The 18,522-nt window shown below is 44.6% G+C and overlaps 1 protein-coding gene across 1 annotated transcript; it reads left to right on the top strand.

Annotated features, from left to right (window-relative positions):
* Positions 1 to 345: 345 nt before the first annotated feature.
* Positions 346 to 17,915, top strand: LOC124029320 (protein Hook homolog 3-like; the record flags this gene model as incomplete). The annotated part of the gene is made up of 7 exons (XM_046341082.1): positions 346 to 747; positions 7,071 to 7,156; positions 7,456 to 7,528; positions 7,643 to 7,826; positions 13,023 to 13,090; positions 17,637 to 17,699; positions 17,832 to 17,915. Coding segments are annotated over exons 1-7 (615 nt in total), but the record flags the coding sequence as incomplete, so codon positions are not given.
* Between the last annotated feature and the right edge of the window lie 607 nt (positions 17,916 to 18,522).

Below are 18,522 nucleotides of genomic sequence, written 5' to 3'. Positions count from 1 at the left end.
TCACTTATATCTGTCGCATGTTTTAACTATGGACAATAAGACTGGAAATAGGGTCAAATACATCTGTTACAAGCTAAAAGTCTCACCCTTTTAATTAGTTGCTCCACTTTCATGTTCTTACAGGGGTCCTTTTTTCTCGCCTACGTAGCTGTGGCGTCCCAAGTACTGCCTGCACTAAATTCAACCCAATGTATTTATTCAAATGTTCATGGAATGGAAGTTATTTGACATTTATTTGTACTTTTTCCCCTATATGATTATGATTATTTAATGTTTGAGAGGGATTCACAATTGACTAACTTTGATAAAAGTTATAAAATCTTATTCAGGCTCGGAGCTTCGGTCCAAAAAAGGGTGGCATCTTTTCCCCCCAGCTGGTTGGAAGAGGATAGACCGGTGGATGTTGTCTCAACGTGACTGTTTACTGATAAAATAACCTTTTAATATATATTCGACGCTGTATGTGTTTCTATACGTGAAAAAGAGACGGTGGGACCGTATCTAATCCCGTCGGGAAACCCGAGTAACGTTTTTCGTCGAAATAAATCCTCGTTTTGTTTTTAATCCAGTTGATCAGACGTGTTTGTTGATTTCATCTCGCCGAGACGACTGTCTATAGTCATTTTTTATTTTATTTATTCTGATAAATAAGAGCGATCTCTTGTGGATTAAATTGAACTACAAAATACGATGAGTACCTTGAACTCTGTGGATCGAGTTGAACTGTGCGACAGCCTTTTAACATGGGTACGTAGTAAATCAAATGTATTATCTTTGGTCGCCGATAATAATTCAACTCGGATTTGATGGACACTTGTGAGACGACATTGAACTAACTAGATTTGCGTTGTAAAATGCCAAACGGAGTCGTCTAGCGAAGCCCAACCCGAGTTTTCAGGAGCCCAATGCGGCTCTTACAGCGGGTCCCTTTCTCTGCTGATGATGGTACTGCGGACAGATGGCTCCATGTGAGCTCTGTTTTAACGTTTAGAAACGTAAATCCATCTGCGTTGACATCAAATAAAACATTATTTCACAATGCAGAAAAAAACACCTACTGTACACTGTTAAAAAAAAAATGTTTATTTTTTTTACCGGGATTAACACAGTTGCAGCCGAAAGTATTCTTCAATTAAAGCACTTTTCTGGTGTAATTTCCTTCGGTTACAAACACAGGTGTTCAGAGACTCCGAAACATAATTAGCACAGTATTCACCTCTGTCTTCCGTAAACAAGCGTTGTGGTTGGTGATGCTATCAGGGATCCTTGGGACGTCCCTAACCTTAACCATAATCCTTACCTTAACCATAACCCTAACCATAATCTTTACCCAAACCATAACCACAATCCTTACCTAAACTCAAACCATAACCATAATCCTTACCTAAACTCAAACCATAACCATAATCCTTACCTAAACTCAAACCATAACCATAATCCTTACCTTAACCATAACCATAATCCTTACCTTAACCATAACCATAATCCTTACCTTAACCATAACCATAATCCTTACCTTAACCATAACCATAATCTTTACCTTAACCATAATCCTTACCTTAACCATAACCATAATCCTTACCTTAACCATAACCCTAACCATAATCCTTACCTTAACCATAACCTTAACCATAATCCTTACCTTAACCATAACCATAATCCTTACCTTAACCATAACCTTAACCATAATCCTTACCTTAAACATAACCATAATCCTTACCTTAACCATAATCTTAACCATAATCCTTACCTTAACCATAATCCTTACCTTAACCATAACCTTAACCATAATCCTTACCTTAACCATAACCATAATCCTTACCTTAACCATAACCATAATCCTTACCTTAACCATAACCATAATCTTAACCATAACCCTAACTCTTACCTTAACCATAACCCTAACTCTTACCTTAGTGGCACTCCAGTCTCCTTTTCACCTAATTTAACCATCGATATTAATACCAGTACATAGTGATAGCGTTTAGGGCTGGGTCGTATACCATATTTTATGATATACCAGTATTGATGCACGGACCGGTTTGGGTTTTTAATTGACCTAATATAATGGTATTTGCTTTGTTAAAGGTGATTCGCCTTGTGTAACGTCCAATAGTTATCGTTTACTACGCTACTTAAGTCATCTCATCTCTCTTGAGTCACTCACAAGGTGTTTGTTGTTCCTTGACCAGGAGTCTCTAGTGTTCAGTCTGCATGTTCAAGGCAGCACATGCTCTTATGTGTACTATGTTGATGTCAACGGTGCTGTTTTTACTTTGCTTCTGAATATAAATCCACTAGCACTTTAAATGACACTAGTTTGGGGCGGGGGGGTGAAAATCAAAAGTAACAGTCAGTATCTGGTGTGGCCACCAGCTGCATTAAGTACTGCAGTGCATCTCCTCCTCATGGATTGCACCAGATTCGCCAGTTCTTGCTGTGAGATGTTGTTACCTCGCTCTTCCACCAAGGCACCTGCAAGTTCCCGGACATTTCTGGGGGGAATGGCCGTAGCCCTTACCCTCCGATCCAACAGGTCCTAGACGTGCTCAATGGGATTTAGATCCGGGCTCTTTGTTGGCCATGGCAGAATGAGGGAGGAGGATGTCTTCCCTGTAACGCACAGCATTGAGAATGCCTGCAATGACAACAAGCTCAGTCCGATGATGCTGTGACACACCGACCCTGACCATGACGGACCCTCCACATCCAAATCGATCCCGCTCCAGAGTACAGGCCTCTGTGTAACGCTCATTCCTTCGACAGATAAACGCGAATCCAACCATCACCCCTGGTGAGACAAAACCGTGACTCGTCAGTGAAGAGCACTTTTTGCCAGTCCTGTCTGGTCCAGCTATGGTGGGTTTATGGCCATAGGCGACGTTGTTGCCGGTGATGTCTGGTGAGGATCTGCCTTACAATCCCCCTCTCAGCCTATTGCGGGCAGTCTGAGCACTGATAGAGGGGTTGTGTGTTCCTGGTGTAACTCAGGCAGTTGTTGTTGACATCCTGTACCTGTGCTGCAGGTGTGATGTTCAGATGTACCGATCCTGTGCAGGTGTTGTTACAGGTGGTCTGCCACTGCAAGGATGATCGATGGTTCATGAAGGCAGAAGTATTTGAATTTGAAGTGCGCCGTATTGGGGCTGGTGGTGCTTTCTAGACAACTGGTGGTGCTTTCTAGACAGCTGGTGGTGCTTTCTAGACAGCTGGTGGTGCTTTCTAGGCAGCTGGTGGTGCTTTCTAGACAGCTGGTGGTGCTTTCTAGGCAGCTGGTGGTGCTTTCTAGGCAGCTGGTGGTGCTTTCTAGGCAGCTGGTGGTGCTTTCTAGGCAGCTGGTGGTGCTTTCTAGGCAGCTGGTGGTGTTTTCTAGGCAGCTGGTGGTGCTTTCTAGGCAACTGGTGGTGCTTTCTAGGCAGCTGGTGGTGCTTTCTAGACAACTGTAAACTCTCGGGGGGTCGAAAACGTGTTGTGATCCAGGAGGGCATTCTCTGCTGTTACCAAGAGACGCTAACCATTTAGCTAGCTAGATAACTAACCATTTAGCTAGCTAGATAACTAACCACTTAGCTAGCTAGCTAGATAACTAACCACTTAGCTAGCTAGATAACGAGCTACAAAATGAGCAAACCAAATGCAGCATTTAGCACATTTTAGACAGTTAACTTAATAGTTATGAGATATCTAGCTGGCCAACATTGAGTTGTGAATTCCATACTGTAACGAGATTCATTGGTCCGTGCTGCACAACAGTGAGTGACTCACAAGGCTCCGGTTTTCTCTGGTTGTGAGCTTGTAAACAAACGCCGCTGACTGGGATCTTACCTGTAAGCAACGTGACAGGTGATATTAAGAATGCAATCTGCTTTATCTCCACAAAAGTATTGCACACGTTGACTGAAAAGTAGCTACAAATATTCCAATGTATTTTATTATTTTTTAAACTTGAAATAAATTGTTTTTGACGGTAATGAAAACCACCGTGTCTATTTCCATCACTAAACAGGTGGTAAAAATAGTCTCCCTTGAGTCCCCAGGGCTTCGGTGGGTATTTCCATCACAAACATGTTTATTTTATTTTTAAAAGATTAGAAGATGAATTAGATTTGATCCGTTGGAGTTGGCTTTAGTTCATAAGAAAGGTCGATGGACCTCGTACCAGTTCATGTTTCTCGGAGTGGACATTGTTTATGAGGCGGCGGTGAGGATCCTGCTCTGCTGACCAGCGTTCCAGGCGCAACCTTGCCTCTGTTAGTACACAGAGTCACGGGCAGGTAGGGTTTCCTAACTAGCATGTGAGGGCTACATTTAAAAACCCAACAGCAGCTTTGTCAACATCAACTGTGACTGACGGGTCTTCTAGCCAGGCCAGCTGGCGGTCACTCATCGCCTCTATGCTACTCCACAGAGACCGTTATGTATTCAAATACACAATATTATTAAACTAATCACTGACCACCAAAACATAAAAGCAAGCAAATTATCTTCTTTATCACATAACACTAGTACGGTTCATAAGCTGGTTTAGTTCAGTCATATTTATTTGCCAAAGTCGCCAGAATTTCATTCAGTAGCTGTGGAAGGTTTGAAAGTGGCAGTTTGAGTTTGACATTTTAGTTAATTGTTCTCCTCCTCACGTTAAAGCCATTTTTCATAAGTAGCAGTACAGAGAGGTGTGTGTGTGTGTGTGTGTGTGTGTGTGTGTGTGTGTGTGTGTGTGTGTGTGTGTGTGTGTGTGTGTGTGTGTGTGTGTGTGTGTGTGTGTGTGTGTGTGTGTGTGCACAGCCTAGCTAATGGCCCTGACGATTGTCACATCTGACAGATCAGGATTAGCCTTAACACATCTCTCAGAAGCACATCATCTGCACAGTACACCCATGAAATGTAAGAGATGTTCTCACGGTAGTCGATTATCTTCTCTCAGAAGCACATCATCTGCACAGTACACCCATGAAAATGTAAGAGATGTTCTCACGGTAGTCGATTATCTTTTCAGATCTGTTTACTGTATCTTTCCCTGTCTTTTTCAATGACTGTTGTAACTGCAGTTTAATGCACCTTAGTTGATGACAAGTCATCTTGATTGCTTTCATTTGTGGGAAACTTATGAAAAGGGCTGCTGACTGAAAAGAAAACTGTCTAATTGTCAAAGGAAGGTAGTGGTAAAATGACAACCCGTGCTCTGGGACATGAAAACGACTAGAGAAGGTAGTGGTAAAATGACAACCCGTGCTCTGGGACATGAAAACGACCAGAGAAGGTAGTGGTAAAATGACAACCTGTGCTCTGGGACATGAAAAACGACCAGAGAAGGATGCAGAAAGTAGAGAATTTGTCTAAATGTCTGCAGGTATTTTCTTCTCAAATATAAACAACCAATATTTATGTGAGCACCAGCCTGCAGTGACACTCTGATCAGGGTTCAGCTATAGACCTCTACTCTGATCAGGGTTCAGCTATAGACCTCTACTCTGATCAGGGTTCAGCTATAGACCTCTACTCTGATCAGGGTTCAGCTATAGACCCTACTCTGATCAGGGTTCAGCTATAGACCTCTACTCTGATCAGGGTTCAGCTATAGACCCTCTACTCTGATCAGGGTTCAGCTATAGACCTCTACTCTGATCAGGGTGCAGCTATAGACCTCTACTCTGATCAGGGTTCAGCTATAGACCTCTACTCTGATCAGGTTCCGCTATAGACCTCTACTCTGATCAGGGTTCAGCTATAGACCTCTACTCTGATCAGGGTTCAGCTATAGACCTCTACTCAGATCAGGGTTCAGCTATAGACCTCTGCTCAGATCAGGGTTCAGCTATAGACCTCTACTCTGATCAGGGTTCAGCTATAGACTTACTCAGATCAGGTTCAGCTTATAGACCTCTACTCTGATCAGGTTCAGCTATAGACCTCTACTCAGATCCCGGTTCAGCTTCCTGGAGCCTCTACTCTGATCAGGGTTCAGCTACAGACCTTCTCCAGATCAGGGGTTGGCAGCTATAGACCTCTACTCAGATCAGGGTTGCAGCTATAGACCTCTACTCTGATCAGGGTTCAGCTATAGACCTCTACTCTGATCAGGGTTCAGCTATAGACCTCTACTCAGATCAGGGTTGCAGCTATAGACCTCTACTCAGATCAGGGTTCAGCTATAGACCTCTACTCAGATCAGGGTTCAGCTATAGACCTCTACTCAGATCAGGGTTCAGCTATAGACCTCTACTCAGATCAGGGTTCAGCTATAGACCTCTACTCAGATCAGGGTTCAGCTATAGACCTCTACTCAGATCAGGGTTCAGCTGTAGGTCACCACTCATCCTTGGTGGTGAGTTAAGTCTGTAGACTATTTATAGCTCTTAACCTTAGTGTGCCTGTACAGCAGGATGCAGTGATATACGCTTGGTATTTGAATGTAAAACAGCCTAAACATAGCCTATAACATTAAATATTAGCCTCAAAGGCTAACCTACACTTTGCTAGGTAGAAATAATAATATATGTAGTTTATATAGATCATCTCAAAAACAGTCAACTGAACAGAAGTACATGTAATTCTTGGGCTGGTCAATGGTCTCGGTCCCAAAGGGTCTCCTGGAGGTCAGTCCTGTAGGGAAATAACCTCCTCGTGTAGAAACATTCAGTTCAGGACGGAGAGGAGTCTGTCTTTATGTGTTACTGTGATTATGGCGTTGACCATGGCACCATCCATGTCTTGTACCTCTCCTCTGCTGAGTTCAGTCTGTTCATTTAGAGTGACAACACTGCTAGAGAGAGAGAGAGAGAGAGAGAGAGAGAGAGAGAGAGAGATCCCAAAGTGCTCTGTCTTTTACTAATTTCCTGCAAAGTCCCAAAAACCGACAAGTAGAATACCGAGTAGGCTCAACCCTAATCGCTGTAGAGCTCCGCCTCCATGTTTCCCAAAAAGAAGTTGGGAATGTACAGTGGCCATGTTTTGAGACTTTGTGAAGAGGGGAGATGTCCAGGGGTCAAGTAATGATGCATGTAAGGTTCGGTGGGTATCTCTGTAATATCTCATAGCAGGAAATGGTTGTGTTTTTCTTTTTTATCTAGATCCAGACGTTTGGATTGGAGGCACCATGCAGGACGGTGGACGATCTCACAAGTGGGATCGTCATGGCCCAGGCCCTACAGAAAATGTGAGTGGCAGTGGTTATATTTTGTTTAACCATCAAACCAACCTTTTAGTGGGTGGTGTGGCTAAGGGTTATGGCTAGGTGTTGTGGCTAGGTGTTGTGGCTAGGTGTTGTGGCTAGGTGTTGTGGCTAGGTGTTGTGGCTAGGTGTTGTGGCTAGGTGTTGTGGCTAGGTGTTGTGGCTCAGGGTTGTGGCTCAGGGTTGTGGCTAGGTGTTGTGGCTAGGTGTTGCGTCTGGGCGTTGTGTCTTCTCTCTTCACTTTCTTTCTCCCATATGTGACCACTTACCTTTCTCTTCTCCAGAGACATTGTGTATTTCACTGACAACTGGATCGGTAGGATCAAGCCCGAGGTGGGAGATAACTGGCGGCTAAAGGTATGATGATGATGGTCGTTTAATACATTGTCTTTTTTTGTGTTGGTGCCATCTGCTCTAAAGCCCTTGTCAGTGCCACAGTCCCAATGTCACCTCTTCCCTCGTCCTTTTCAGATCAGTAATCTAAAGAAGGTGTTGAAAGGTATACTGGACTACAACCAAGAGGTCCTTCAACAGCAGATCAATGACTTCACCCTGCCAGACATCAACCTGATAGGAGAACACTCAGACGCTGCAGAGCTGGGCAGGATGCTGCAACTCATACTAGGCTGTGCTGTCAACTGTGAGCAGAAACAAGGTCTGTCTGTCTGTCTGTCGTGTTCTTATCCATGTCTGTGTCTGTCTGTCTTTCTTTCTTTCTTTGAGAATATCGCCATTTTATTTGTGCGCTGGTTTTCTGTACCTGCACCAAAACTCCAGGTTTTCTTTCTTCATAGCTCTAGCTTAATAGGGAAGCAATTACACACAGCCTTGTCCTAGAGACAGTACACAGCCCTGTCCTAGAGACAGTACACAGCCTTGTCCTGGAGTCTAGAGACAGTACACAGCCTTGTCCTAGAGTCTAGAGACAGTACACAGCCTTGTCCTGGAGTCTAGAGACAGTACACAGCCTTGTCCTAGAGACAGTACACAGCCTTGTCCTAGAGTCTAGAGACAGTACACAGCCTTGTCCTAGAGTCTAGAGACAGTACACAGCCTTGTCCTAGAGTCTAGAGACAGTACACAGCCTTGTCCTAGAGACAGTACACAGCCTTGTCCTAGAGACAGTACACAGCCTTGTCCTAGAGACAGTACACAGCCTTGTCCTAGAGACAGTACACAGCCTTGTCCTAGAGACAGTACACAGCCTTGTCCTAGAGACAGTACACAGCCTTGTCCTAGAGACAGTACACAGCCTTGTCCTAGAGACAGTACACAGCCTTGTCCTAGAGACAGTACACAGCCTTGTCCTAGAGACAGTACACAGCCTTGTCCTAGAGACAGTACACAGCCTTGTCCTAGAGACAGTACACAGCCTTGTCCTAGAGACAGTACACAGCCTTGTCCTAGAGACAGTACACAGCCTTGTCCTAGAGACAGTACACAGCCTTGTCCTAGAGACAGTACAGCCTTGTCCTAGAGACAGTACACAGCCTTGTCCTAGAGACAGTACACAGCCTTGTCCTAGAGACAGTACACAGCCTTGTCCTAGAGACAGTACACAGCCTTGTCCTAGAGACAGTACACAGCCTGTCCTAGAGACAGTACACAGCCTTGTCCTAGAGACAGTACACAGCCTTGTCCTAGAGACAGTACACAGCCTTGTCCTAGAGACAGTACACAGCCTTGTCCTAGAGACAGTACACAGCCTTGTCCTAGAGACAGTACAGCCTTGTCCTAGAGACAGTACACAGCCTTGTCCTAGAGACAGTACACAGCCTTGTCCTAGAGACAGTACACAGCCTTGTCCTAGAGACAGTACACAGCCTTGTCCTAGAGACAGTACACAGCCTTGTCCTAGAGACAGTACACAGCCTTGTCCTAGAGACAGTACACAGCCTTGTCCTAGAGACAGTACACAGCCTTGTCCTAGAGACAGTACACAGCCTTGTCCTAGAGACAGTACACAGCCTTGTCCTAGAGACAGTACACAGCCTTGTCCTAGAGACAGTACACAGCCTTGTCCTAGAGACAGTACACAGCCTTGTCCTAGAGACAGTACACAGCCTTGTCCTAGAGACAGTACACAGCCTTGTCCTAGAGTCTAGAGACAGTACACAGCCTTGTCCTAGAGACAGTACACAGCCTTGTCCTAGAGACAGTACACAGCCTTGTCCTAGAGACAGTACACAGCCTTGTCCTAGAGACAGTACACAGCCTTGTCCTAGAGACAGTACACAGCCTTGTCCTAGAGACAGTACACAGCCTTGTCCTAGAGTCTAGAGACAGTACACAGCCTTGTCCTAGAGTCTAGAGACAGTACACAGCCTTGTCCTAGAGTCTAGAGACAGTACACAGCCTTGTCCTAGAGTCTAGAGACAGTACACAGCCTTGTCCTAGAGTCTAGAGACAGTACACAGCCTTGTCCTAGAGTCTAGAGACAGTACACAGCCTTGTCCTAGAGACAGTACACAGCCTTGTCCAAGAGACAGTACACAGCCCTGTCCTAGAGACAGTACACAGCCTTGTCCTAGAGACAGTACACAGCCTTGTCCTAGAGACAGTACACAGCCCTGTCCTAGAGACAGTACACAGCCTTGTCCTAGAGACAGTACACAGCCTTGTCCTAGAGACAGTACACAGCCCTGTCCTAGAGACAGTACACAGCCCTGTCCTAGAGACAGTACACAGCCCTGTCCTAGAGACAGTACACAGCCCTGTCCTAGAGACAGTACACAGCCTTGTCCTAGAGACAGTACAGCCTTGTCCTAGAGACAGTACACAGTCTTGTCCTAGAGTCTATAGACAGTACACAGCCTTGTCCTAGAGACAGTACACAGCCTTGTCCTAGAGACAGTACACAGCCTTGTCCTAGAGACAGTACACAGCCTTGTCCTAGAGACAGTACACAGCCTTGTCCTAGAGACAGTACACAGCCTTGTCCTAGAGACAGTACACAGCCTTGTCCTAGAGACAGTACACAGCCTTGTCCTAGAGACAGTACACAGCCTTGTCCTAGAGACAGTACACAGCCTTGTCCTAGAGACAGTACACAGCCTTGTCCTAGAGACAGTACACAGCCTTGTCCTAGAGACAGTACACAGCCTTGTCCTAGAGACAGTACACAGCCTTGTCCTAGAGACAGTACACAGCCTTGTCCTAGAGACAGTACAGCCTTGTCCTAGAGACAGTACACAGCCTTGTCCTAGAGACAGCACACAGCCTTGTCCTAGAGACAGTACACAGCCTTGTCCCTAGAGACAGCACACAGCCTTGTCCTAGAGACAGTACACAGCCTTGTCCTAGAGACAGTACACAGCCTTGTCCTAGAGACAGTACACAGCCTTGTCCTAGAGACAGTACACAGCCTTGTCCTAGAGACAGTACACAGCCTTGTCCTAGAGTCTAGAGAGACAGTACACAGCCTTGTCCTAGAGTCTAGAGACAGTACACAGCCTTGTCCTAGAGTCTAGAGACAGTACACAGCCTTGTCCTAGAGTCTAGAGACAGTACACAGCCTTGTCCTAGAGTCTAGAGACAGTACACAGCCTTGTCCTAGAGACAGTACACAGCCTTGTCCAAGAGACAGTACACAGCCCTGTCCTAGAGACAGTACACAGCCTTGTCCTAGAGACAGTACACAGCCTTGTCCTAGAGACAGTACACAGCCCTGTCCTAGAGACAGTACACAGCCTTGTCCTAGAGACAGTACACAGCCTTGTCCTAGAGACAGTACACAGCCCTGTCCTAGAGACAGTACACAGCCCTGTCCTAGAGACAGTACACAGCCCTGTCCTAGAGACAGTACACAGCCCTGTCCTAGAGACAGTACACAGCCTTGTCCTAGAGACAGTACACAGCCTTGTCCTAGAGACAGTACACAGTCTTGTCCTAGAGTCTATAGACAGTACACAGCCTTGTCCTAGAGACAGTACACAGCCTTGTCCTAGAGACAGTACACAGCCTTGTCCTAGAGACAGTACACAGCCTTGTCCTAGAGACAGTACACAGCCTTGTCCTAGAGACAGTACACAGCCTTGTCCTAGAGACAGTACACAGCCTTGTCCTAGAGACAGTACACAGCCTTGTCCTAGAGACAGTACACAGCCTTTCCCCAGAGACAGTACAGCCTTGTCCCAGAGACAGTACAGCCTTGTCCTAGAGACAGTACACAGCCTTGTCCCAGAGACAGTACACAGCCTTGTCCCAGAGACAGTACACAGCCTTGTCCCAGAGACAGTACACAGCCTTGTCCCAGAGACAGTACACAGCCTTGTCCCAGAGACAGTACACAGCCTTTGTCCAGAGACAGTACACAGCCTTGTCCCAGAGACAGTACAGCCTTGTCCCAGAGACAGTACACAGCCTTGTCCCAGAGACAGTACACAGCCTTGTCCCAGAGACAGTACACAGCCTTGTCCCAGAGACAGTACACAGCCTTGTCCCAGAGACAGTACACAGCCTTGTCCCAGAGACAGTACACAGCCTTGTCCCAGAGACAGTACACAGCCTTGTCCCAGAGACAGTACACAGCCCTGTCCCAGAGACAGTACACAGCCCTGTCCCAGAGACAGTACTGGCCCCTGTCCCAGAGACAGTAGCCAGCCCTGTCCCAGAGACAGTACACAGCCCTGTCCCAGAGACAGTACACAGCCCTGTCCCAGAGACTGTACACAGCCCTGTCCCAGAGACTGTACACAGCCCTGTCCCAGAGACTGTACACAGCCCTGTCCCAGAGACTGTACACAGCCCTGTCCCAGAGACTGTACACAGCCCTGTCCTAGAGACTGTACACAGCCCTGTCCTAGAGACAGTACACAGCCCTGTCCTAGAGACAGTACACAGCCCTGTCCTAGAGACAGTACACAGCCCTGTCCTAGAGACAGTACACAGCCCTGTCCCAGAGACAGTACACAGCCCTGTCCCAGAGACAGTACACAGCCCTGTCCCAGAGACAGTACACAGCCCTGTCCCAGAGACAGTACACAGCCCTGTCCCAGAGACAGTACACAGCCCTGTCCCAGAGACAGTACACAGCCCTGTCCCAGAGACAGTACACAGCCCTGTCCCAGAGACAGTACACAGCCCTGTCCCAGAGACAGTACAGCCCTGTCCCAGAGACAGTACACAGCCCTGTCCCAGAGACAGTACACAGCCCTGTCCCAGAGACAGTACACAGCCCTGTCCCAGAGACAGTACACAGCCCTGTCCCAGAGACAGTACACAGCCCTGTCCCAGAGACAGTACACAGCCCTGTCCCAGAGACAGTACACAGCCCTGTCCTAGAGACAGTACACAGCCCTGTCCCAGAGACAGTACACAGCCCTGTCCCAGAGACAGTACACAGCCCTGTCCCAGAGACAGTACACAGCCCTGTCCCAGAGACAGTAGAGACCTGTCCCAGAGACAGTACAGCCCTGTCCTAGAGACAGTACACAGCTGTCCTAGAGACAGTACACAGCCCTGTCCTAGAGACAGTACACAGCCCTGTCCTAGAGACAGTACACAGCCCTGTCTAGAGACAGTACACAGCCTGTCCTAGAGACAGTACAGCCCTGTCCTAGAGACAGTACACAGCCCTGTCCTAGAGACAGTACACAGCCCTGTCCCAGTACACAGCCCTGTCCTAGAGACAGTACACAGCCCTGTCCTAGAGACAGTACACAGTGTCCTAGAGACAGTACAGCCCTGTCCTAGAGACAGTACACAGAGTTCAGTTGAGGAAGTGTGTAAGATGAGGCTTCCAGCTTATCTCACGGCTTCATCACATTCAGTTCTTGTCATTGTGACACTGCGGGTGCTTCTTAGACTGAACTGCTGTCTTCATTCCTGCTGTCTTCCTCTGCCCCTGTAGAATACATCCAGACCATAATGATGCTGGAGGAATCTGTTCAACACGTTGTCATGACAGCCATTCAAGAGGTATGCCTTTGTAAACATTTCAAGTGGCTGTGTGTTTTACTCTAGAGATCCATTTCCTGTGTCCTTATATGACATCACACTGTGTAGAGTATCCATGTGTTATAACAGATGACATCACACTAGAGTATCCATGTGTTATAACAGATGACATCACATCTCCATGTGTTATAACAGATGACATCACACTGTGTAGATATCCATGTGTTATAACAGATGACATCACACTGGCGTGAGTATCCATGTGTTATAACAGATGACATCACACTGCATAGAGTATCCATGTGTTATAACAGATGACATCACACTGCGTAGAGTATCCATGTGTTATAACAGATGACATCACACTGTGTAGAGTATCCATGTGTTATAACAGATGACATCACACTGCGTAGAGTATCCATGTGTTATAACAGATGACATCACACTGTAGAGTATCCATGTGTTATAACAGATGACATCACACTGTGTAGAGTATCCATGTGTTATAACAGATGACATCCACTGTCACCATGTGTTATAACAGATGACATCACACTGCGTAGAGTATCCATGTGTTATAACAGATGACATCACACTGTATGATCGTGTTATAACAGATGTCAGTACTGCGATACCATGTGTTATAACAGATGACATCACACTGCGTAGAGTATCCATGTGTTATAACAGATGACATCACACTGCGTAGAGTATCCATGTGTTATAACAGATGACATCACACTGTGTATGATCTTCCATGTGTTATAACAGATGACATCACACTGTGTAGAGTATCCATGTGTTGTAACAGATGACATCACACTGCGAGTATCCATGTTTATAACAGATGATATCACACTGTGTATGATCTCCATGTGTTATAACAGATGACATCATACCGTGTAGAGTATCCATGTTATAACAGATGACATCACACTGCGTAGAAGTATCCATGTGTTATAACAGATGATATCACACTGCGTAGAGTATCCATGTGTTATAACAGATGACATCACTGTGTAGAGTATCCATGTGTTAGTAACAGATGACATCACACTGCGAGAGTATCCATGTGTTATAACAGATGACATCACACTATGTATGATCTCCATGTGTTATAACAGATGACATCACACTGCGTAGAGTATCCATGTGTTATAACAGATGACATCACACTGCGTAGAGTATCCATGTGTTATAACAGATGACATCACACTGCGAGTATCCATGTGTTATAACAGATGACATCACACTGCGTAGAGTATCCATGTGTTATAACAGATGACATCACACTGCGTAGAGTATCCATGTGTTATAACAGATGACATCACACTGTGTATGATCGCCATGTGTTATAACAGATGACATCACACTGTGTAGAGTATCCATGTGTTATAACAGATGACATCACACTGCGTAGAGTATCCATGTGTTATAACAGATGACATCACACTGTGTAGAGTATCCATGTGTTATAACAGATGACATCACACTGCGTAGAGTATCCATGTGTTATAACAGATGACATCACACTGCGTAGAGTATCCATGTGTTATAACAGATGACATCACACTGTGTATGATCTCCATGTGTTATAACAGATGACATCACACTGCGTAGAGTATCCATGTGTTATAACAGATGACATCACACTGTGTATGATCTCCATGTGTTATAACAGATTTATTAATACACTGCGTGATATCCATGTGTTATAACAGATGACATCACACTGCGTAGTATCCATGTGTTATAACGATGACATCACACTGTGTATGATCTCCATGTGTTATAACAGATGACATCACACTGTAGAGTATCCATGTGCTATAACAGATGACATCACACTGCGTAGAGTATCCATAATGTTTATAACAGATGACATCACACTGTGTATGATCTCCATGTGTTATAACAGATGACATCACACTGTGTAGAGTATCCATGTGTTATAACAGATGACATCACACTGCGTAGAGTATCCATGTGTTATAACAGATGACATCACACTGCGTAGAGTATCCATGTGTTATAACAGATGACATCACACTGTAGAGTATCCATGTGTTATAACAGATGACATCACACTGCGAGAGTATCCATGTGTTATAACAGATGACATCACACTATGTATGATCTCCATGTTTATAACAGATGACATCACACTGCGAGAGTATCCATGTGTTATAACAGATGACATCACACTGCGTAGAGTATCCATGTGTTATAACAGATGACATCACACTGCGTAAGTATCCACAGATGACATCACACTGCGTAGAGTATCCATGTGTTATAACAGATGACATCACACTGCGAGAGTATCCATGTTATAACAGATGACATCACACTGTGTATGAGATCCATGTGTTATAACAGATGACATCACACTGTGTAGAGTATCCATGTGTTATGATACCACACCGAGTGATAACATGACATCATTAATTGTGTAGAGATCCATGTGTTATAACAGATGACATCACACTGCGAGTATCCATGTGTTATAACAGATGACATCACACTGCGTAGAGTATCCATGTGTTATAACAGATGACATCACACTGTGTTATTCCATGTGTTAAACAGATGACATCACACTGCGTAGAGATCCATGTGTTATAACAGATGACATCACACTGTGTATGATTCCATGTGTTATAACAGATGACATCACACTGCGAGTATTCATGTGTTATAACAGATGACATCACACTGTTAGAGTATCCATGTGTTATAACAGATGACATCACACTGTGTATGACTTCCATGTGTTATAACAGATGACATCACACTGTGATATCCATGTGTTATAACAGATGACATCACACTGTAGAGTATCCATGTGTTATAACAGATGACATCACACTGCGAGAGTATCCATGTTAGTAACAGATGACATCACACTGGCGAGTATCCATGTGTTATAACAGATGACATCACACTGCGTAGAGTATCCATGTGTTATAACAGAGATGACATCACACTGCGTAGAGTATCCATGCAAGTTATAACAGATGACATCACACTGCGTAGAGTATCCATGTTATAACAGATGACATCACACTGCGTAGAGTATCCATGTGTTATAACAGATGACATCACACTGTGTAGAGTATCCATGTGTTATAACAGATGACATCACACTGCGTAGAGTATCCATGTGTTATAACAGATGACATCACACTGCGTAGAGTATCCATGTGTTATAACAGATGACATCACACTGCGTAGAGTATCCATGTGTTATAACAGATGACATCACACTGCGTAGAGTATCCATGTGTTATAACAGATGACATCACACTGCGTAGAGTATCCATGTGTTATAACAGATGACATCACACTGCGTAGAGTATCCATGTGTTATAACAGATGACATCACACTGCGTAGAGTATCCATGTGTTATAACAGATGACATCACACTGCGTAGAGTATCCATGTGTTATAACAGATGACATCACACTGTGTCTGATCTCCATGTGTTATAACAGATGACATCACACTGCGTAGAGTATCCATGTGTTATAACAGATGACATCACACTGTGTATGATCTCCATGTGTTATAACAGATGACATCACACTGCGTAGAGTATCCATGTGTTATAACAGATGACATCACACTGCGTAGAGTATCCATGTGTTATAACAGATGACATCACACTGCGTAGAGTATCCATGTGTTATAACAGATGACATCACACTGTAGAGTATCCATGTGTTATAACAGATGACATCACACTGCGTAGAGTATCCATGTGTTATAACAGATGACATCACACTGCGTAGAGTATCCATGTGTTATAACAGATGACATCACACTGCGTAGCGTATACATGTGTTATAACAGATGACATCACACTGCGTAGAGTATCCATGTGTTATAACAGATGACATCACACTGCGTAGAGTATCCATGTGTTATAACAGATGACATCACACTGTGTCTGATCTCCATGTGTTATAACAGATGACATCACACTGCGTAGAGTATCCATGTGTTATAACAGATGACATCACACTGCGTAGAGTATACATGTGTTATAACAGATGACATCACACTGCGTAGAGTATCCATGTGTTATAACAGATGACATCACACTGCGTAGAGTATCCATGTGTTATAACAGATGACATCACACTGCGTAGAGTATCCATGTGTTATAACAGATGACATCACACTGCGTAGAGTATACATGTGTTATAACAGATGACATCACACTGCGTAGAGTATCCATGTGTTATAACAGATGACATCACACTGCGTAGAGTATCCATGTGTTATAACAGATGACATCACACTGCGTAGAGTATCCATGTGTTATAACAGATGACATCACACTGTGTAGAGTATCCATGTGTTATAACAGATGACATCACACTGTGTAGAGTATCCATGTGTTATAACAGATGACATCACACTGCGTAGAGTATCCATGTGTTATAACAGATGACATCACACTGTGTCTGATCTCCATGTGTTATAACAGATGACATCACACTGTAGAGTATCCATGTGTTATAACAGATGACATCACACTATGTATGATTCTCTCTGTTGTAGTTGATGAGCAAAGAGTGCCCTGTAATGGGAGGAAACGACTCGTACGCTGACATCGATAGACAGGTGAGACGTTAACGGAGAATGTTCTCTTGCTACATTACACTGTGTGTTACACTAAAATCGTGTTATTTTGTATTATCAGCCTTTATTTAGTATTTTTCCATGTTAATTCCGACATACTAGTTGTATTTTTAGCTGAAGAAGACGGTGGAGGATTTGAACGAGGCTCTAGCCACCAAGGAGGAGATCGCACAGAGATGTCACGAGCTGGACATGCAGGTTGGCCTTAAGTTTTGGGTTTATTCCTTTACGTGACTAATGTTGTCTCTGCCTTCAACTAGATACTGTACAGCCGTAGTAGAAGGTTCACGATGGTGTCCTATAGTTGAAAGTAAGTCAAACCTTTGTTATAATGGTTGATGGAATAAATATCCTCAGTATAATGGTTAAAACCTCCATATGAATACCAGGGGTAAAAGTTAACGGTTAAGGTCTTCGCTGGTCTAAAAAGGTTGGACCCGTTCCTGAAATAAATCTGTGTCTTTCCCGCCCGATCCCGATATGCATAAATACATTATTTATGCATTTTAAATGGAGACGCGTTTCCGAATGGACCTGAGGACCTTCAGACCCGTTCCGTAAAGGCCTGTGGAAAAACAGAACCAAACTGACCAGTTCAGACCGGTTCAGACCGGTTCAGACCGGTTCAGACCGGTTCAGACCGGTTCAGATCTGAGAGTAGAAAGAGGGAGAGAAAGTCACCTCCGCCTGGGTCCTGACAGCACCATCGATATAGGAACACCATTGGCCAAATGATCCACAGTTACTCGTCCTTAAAAACATCAACCACAGCATTCCAGTTTAAACTTCATTTGGCCCGAAGAAG

Source organism: Oncorhynchus gorbuscha, unplaced genomic scaffold (assembly GCF_021184085.1).
Source record: "Oncorhynchus gorbuscha isolate QuinsamMale2020 ecotype Even-year unplaced genomic scaffold, OgorEven_v1.0 Un_scaffold_6101, whole genome shotgun sequence".
NCBI lineage: Eukaryota > Metazoa > Chordata > Actinopteri > Salmoniformes > Salmonidae > Oncorhynchus > Oncorhynchus gorbuscha.
This window is presented reverse-complemented; position numbering and strand designations above follow the sequence as displayed.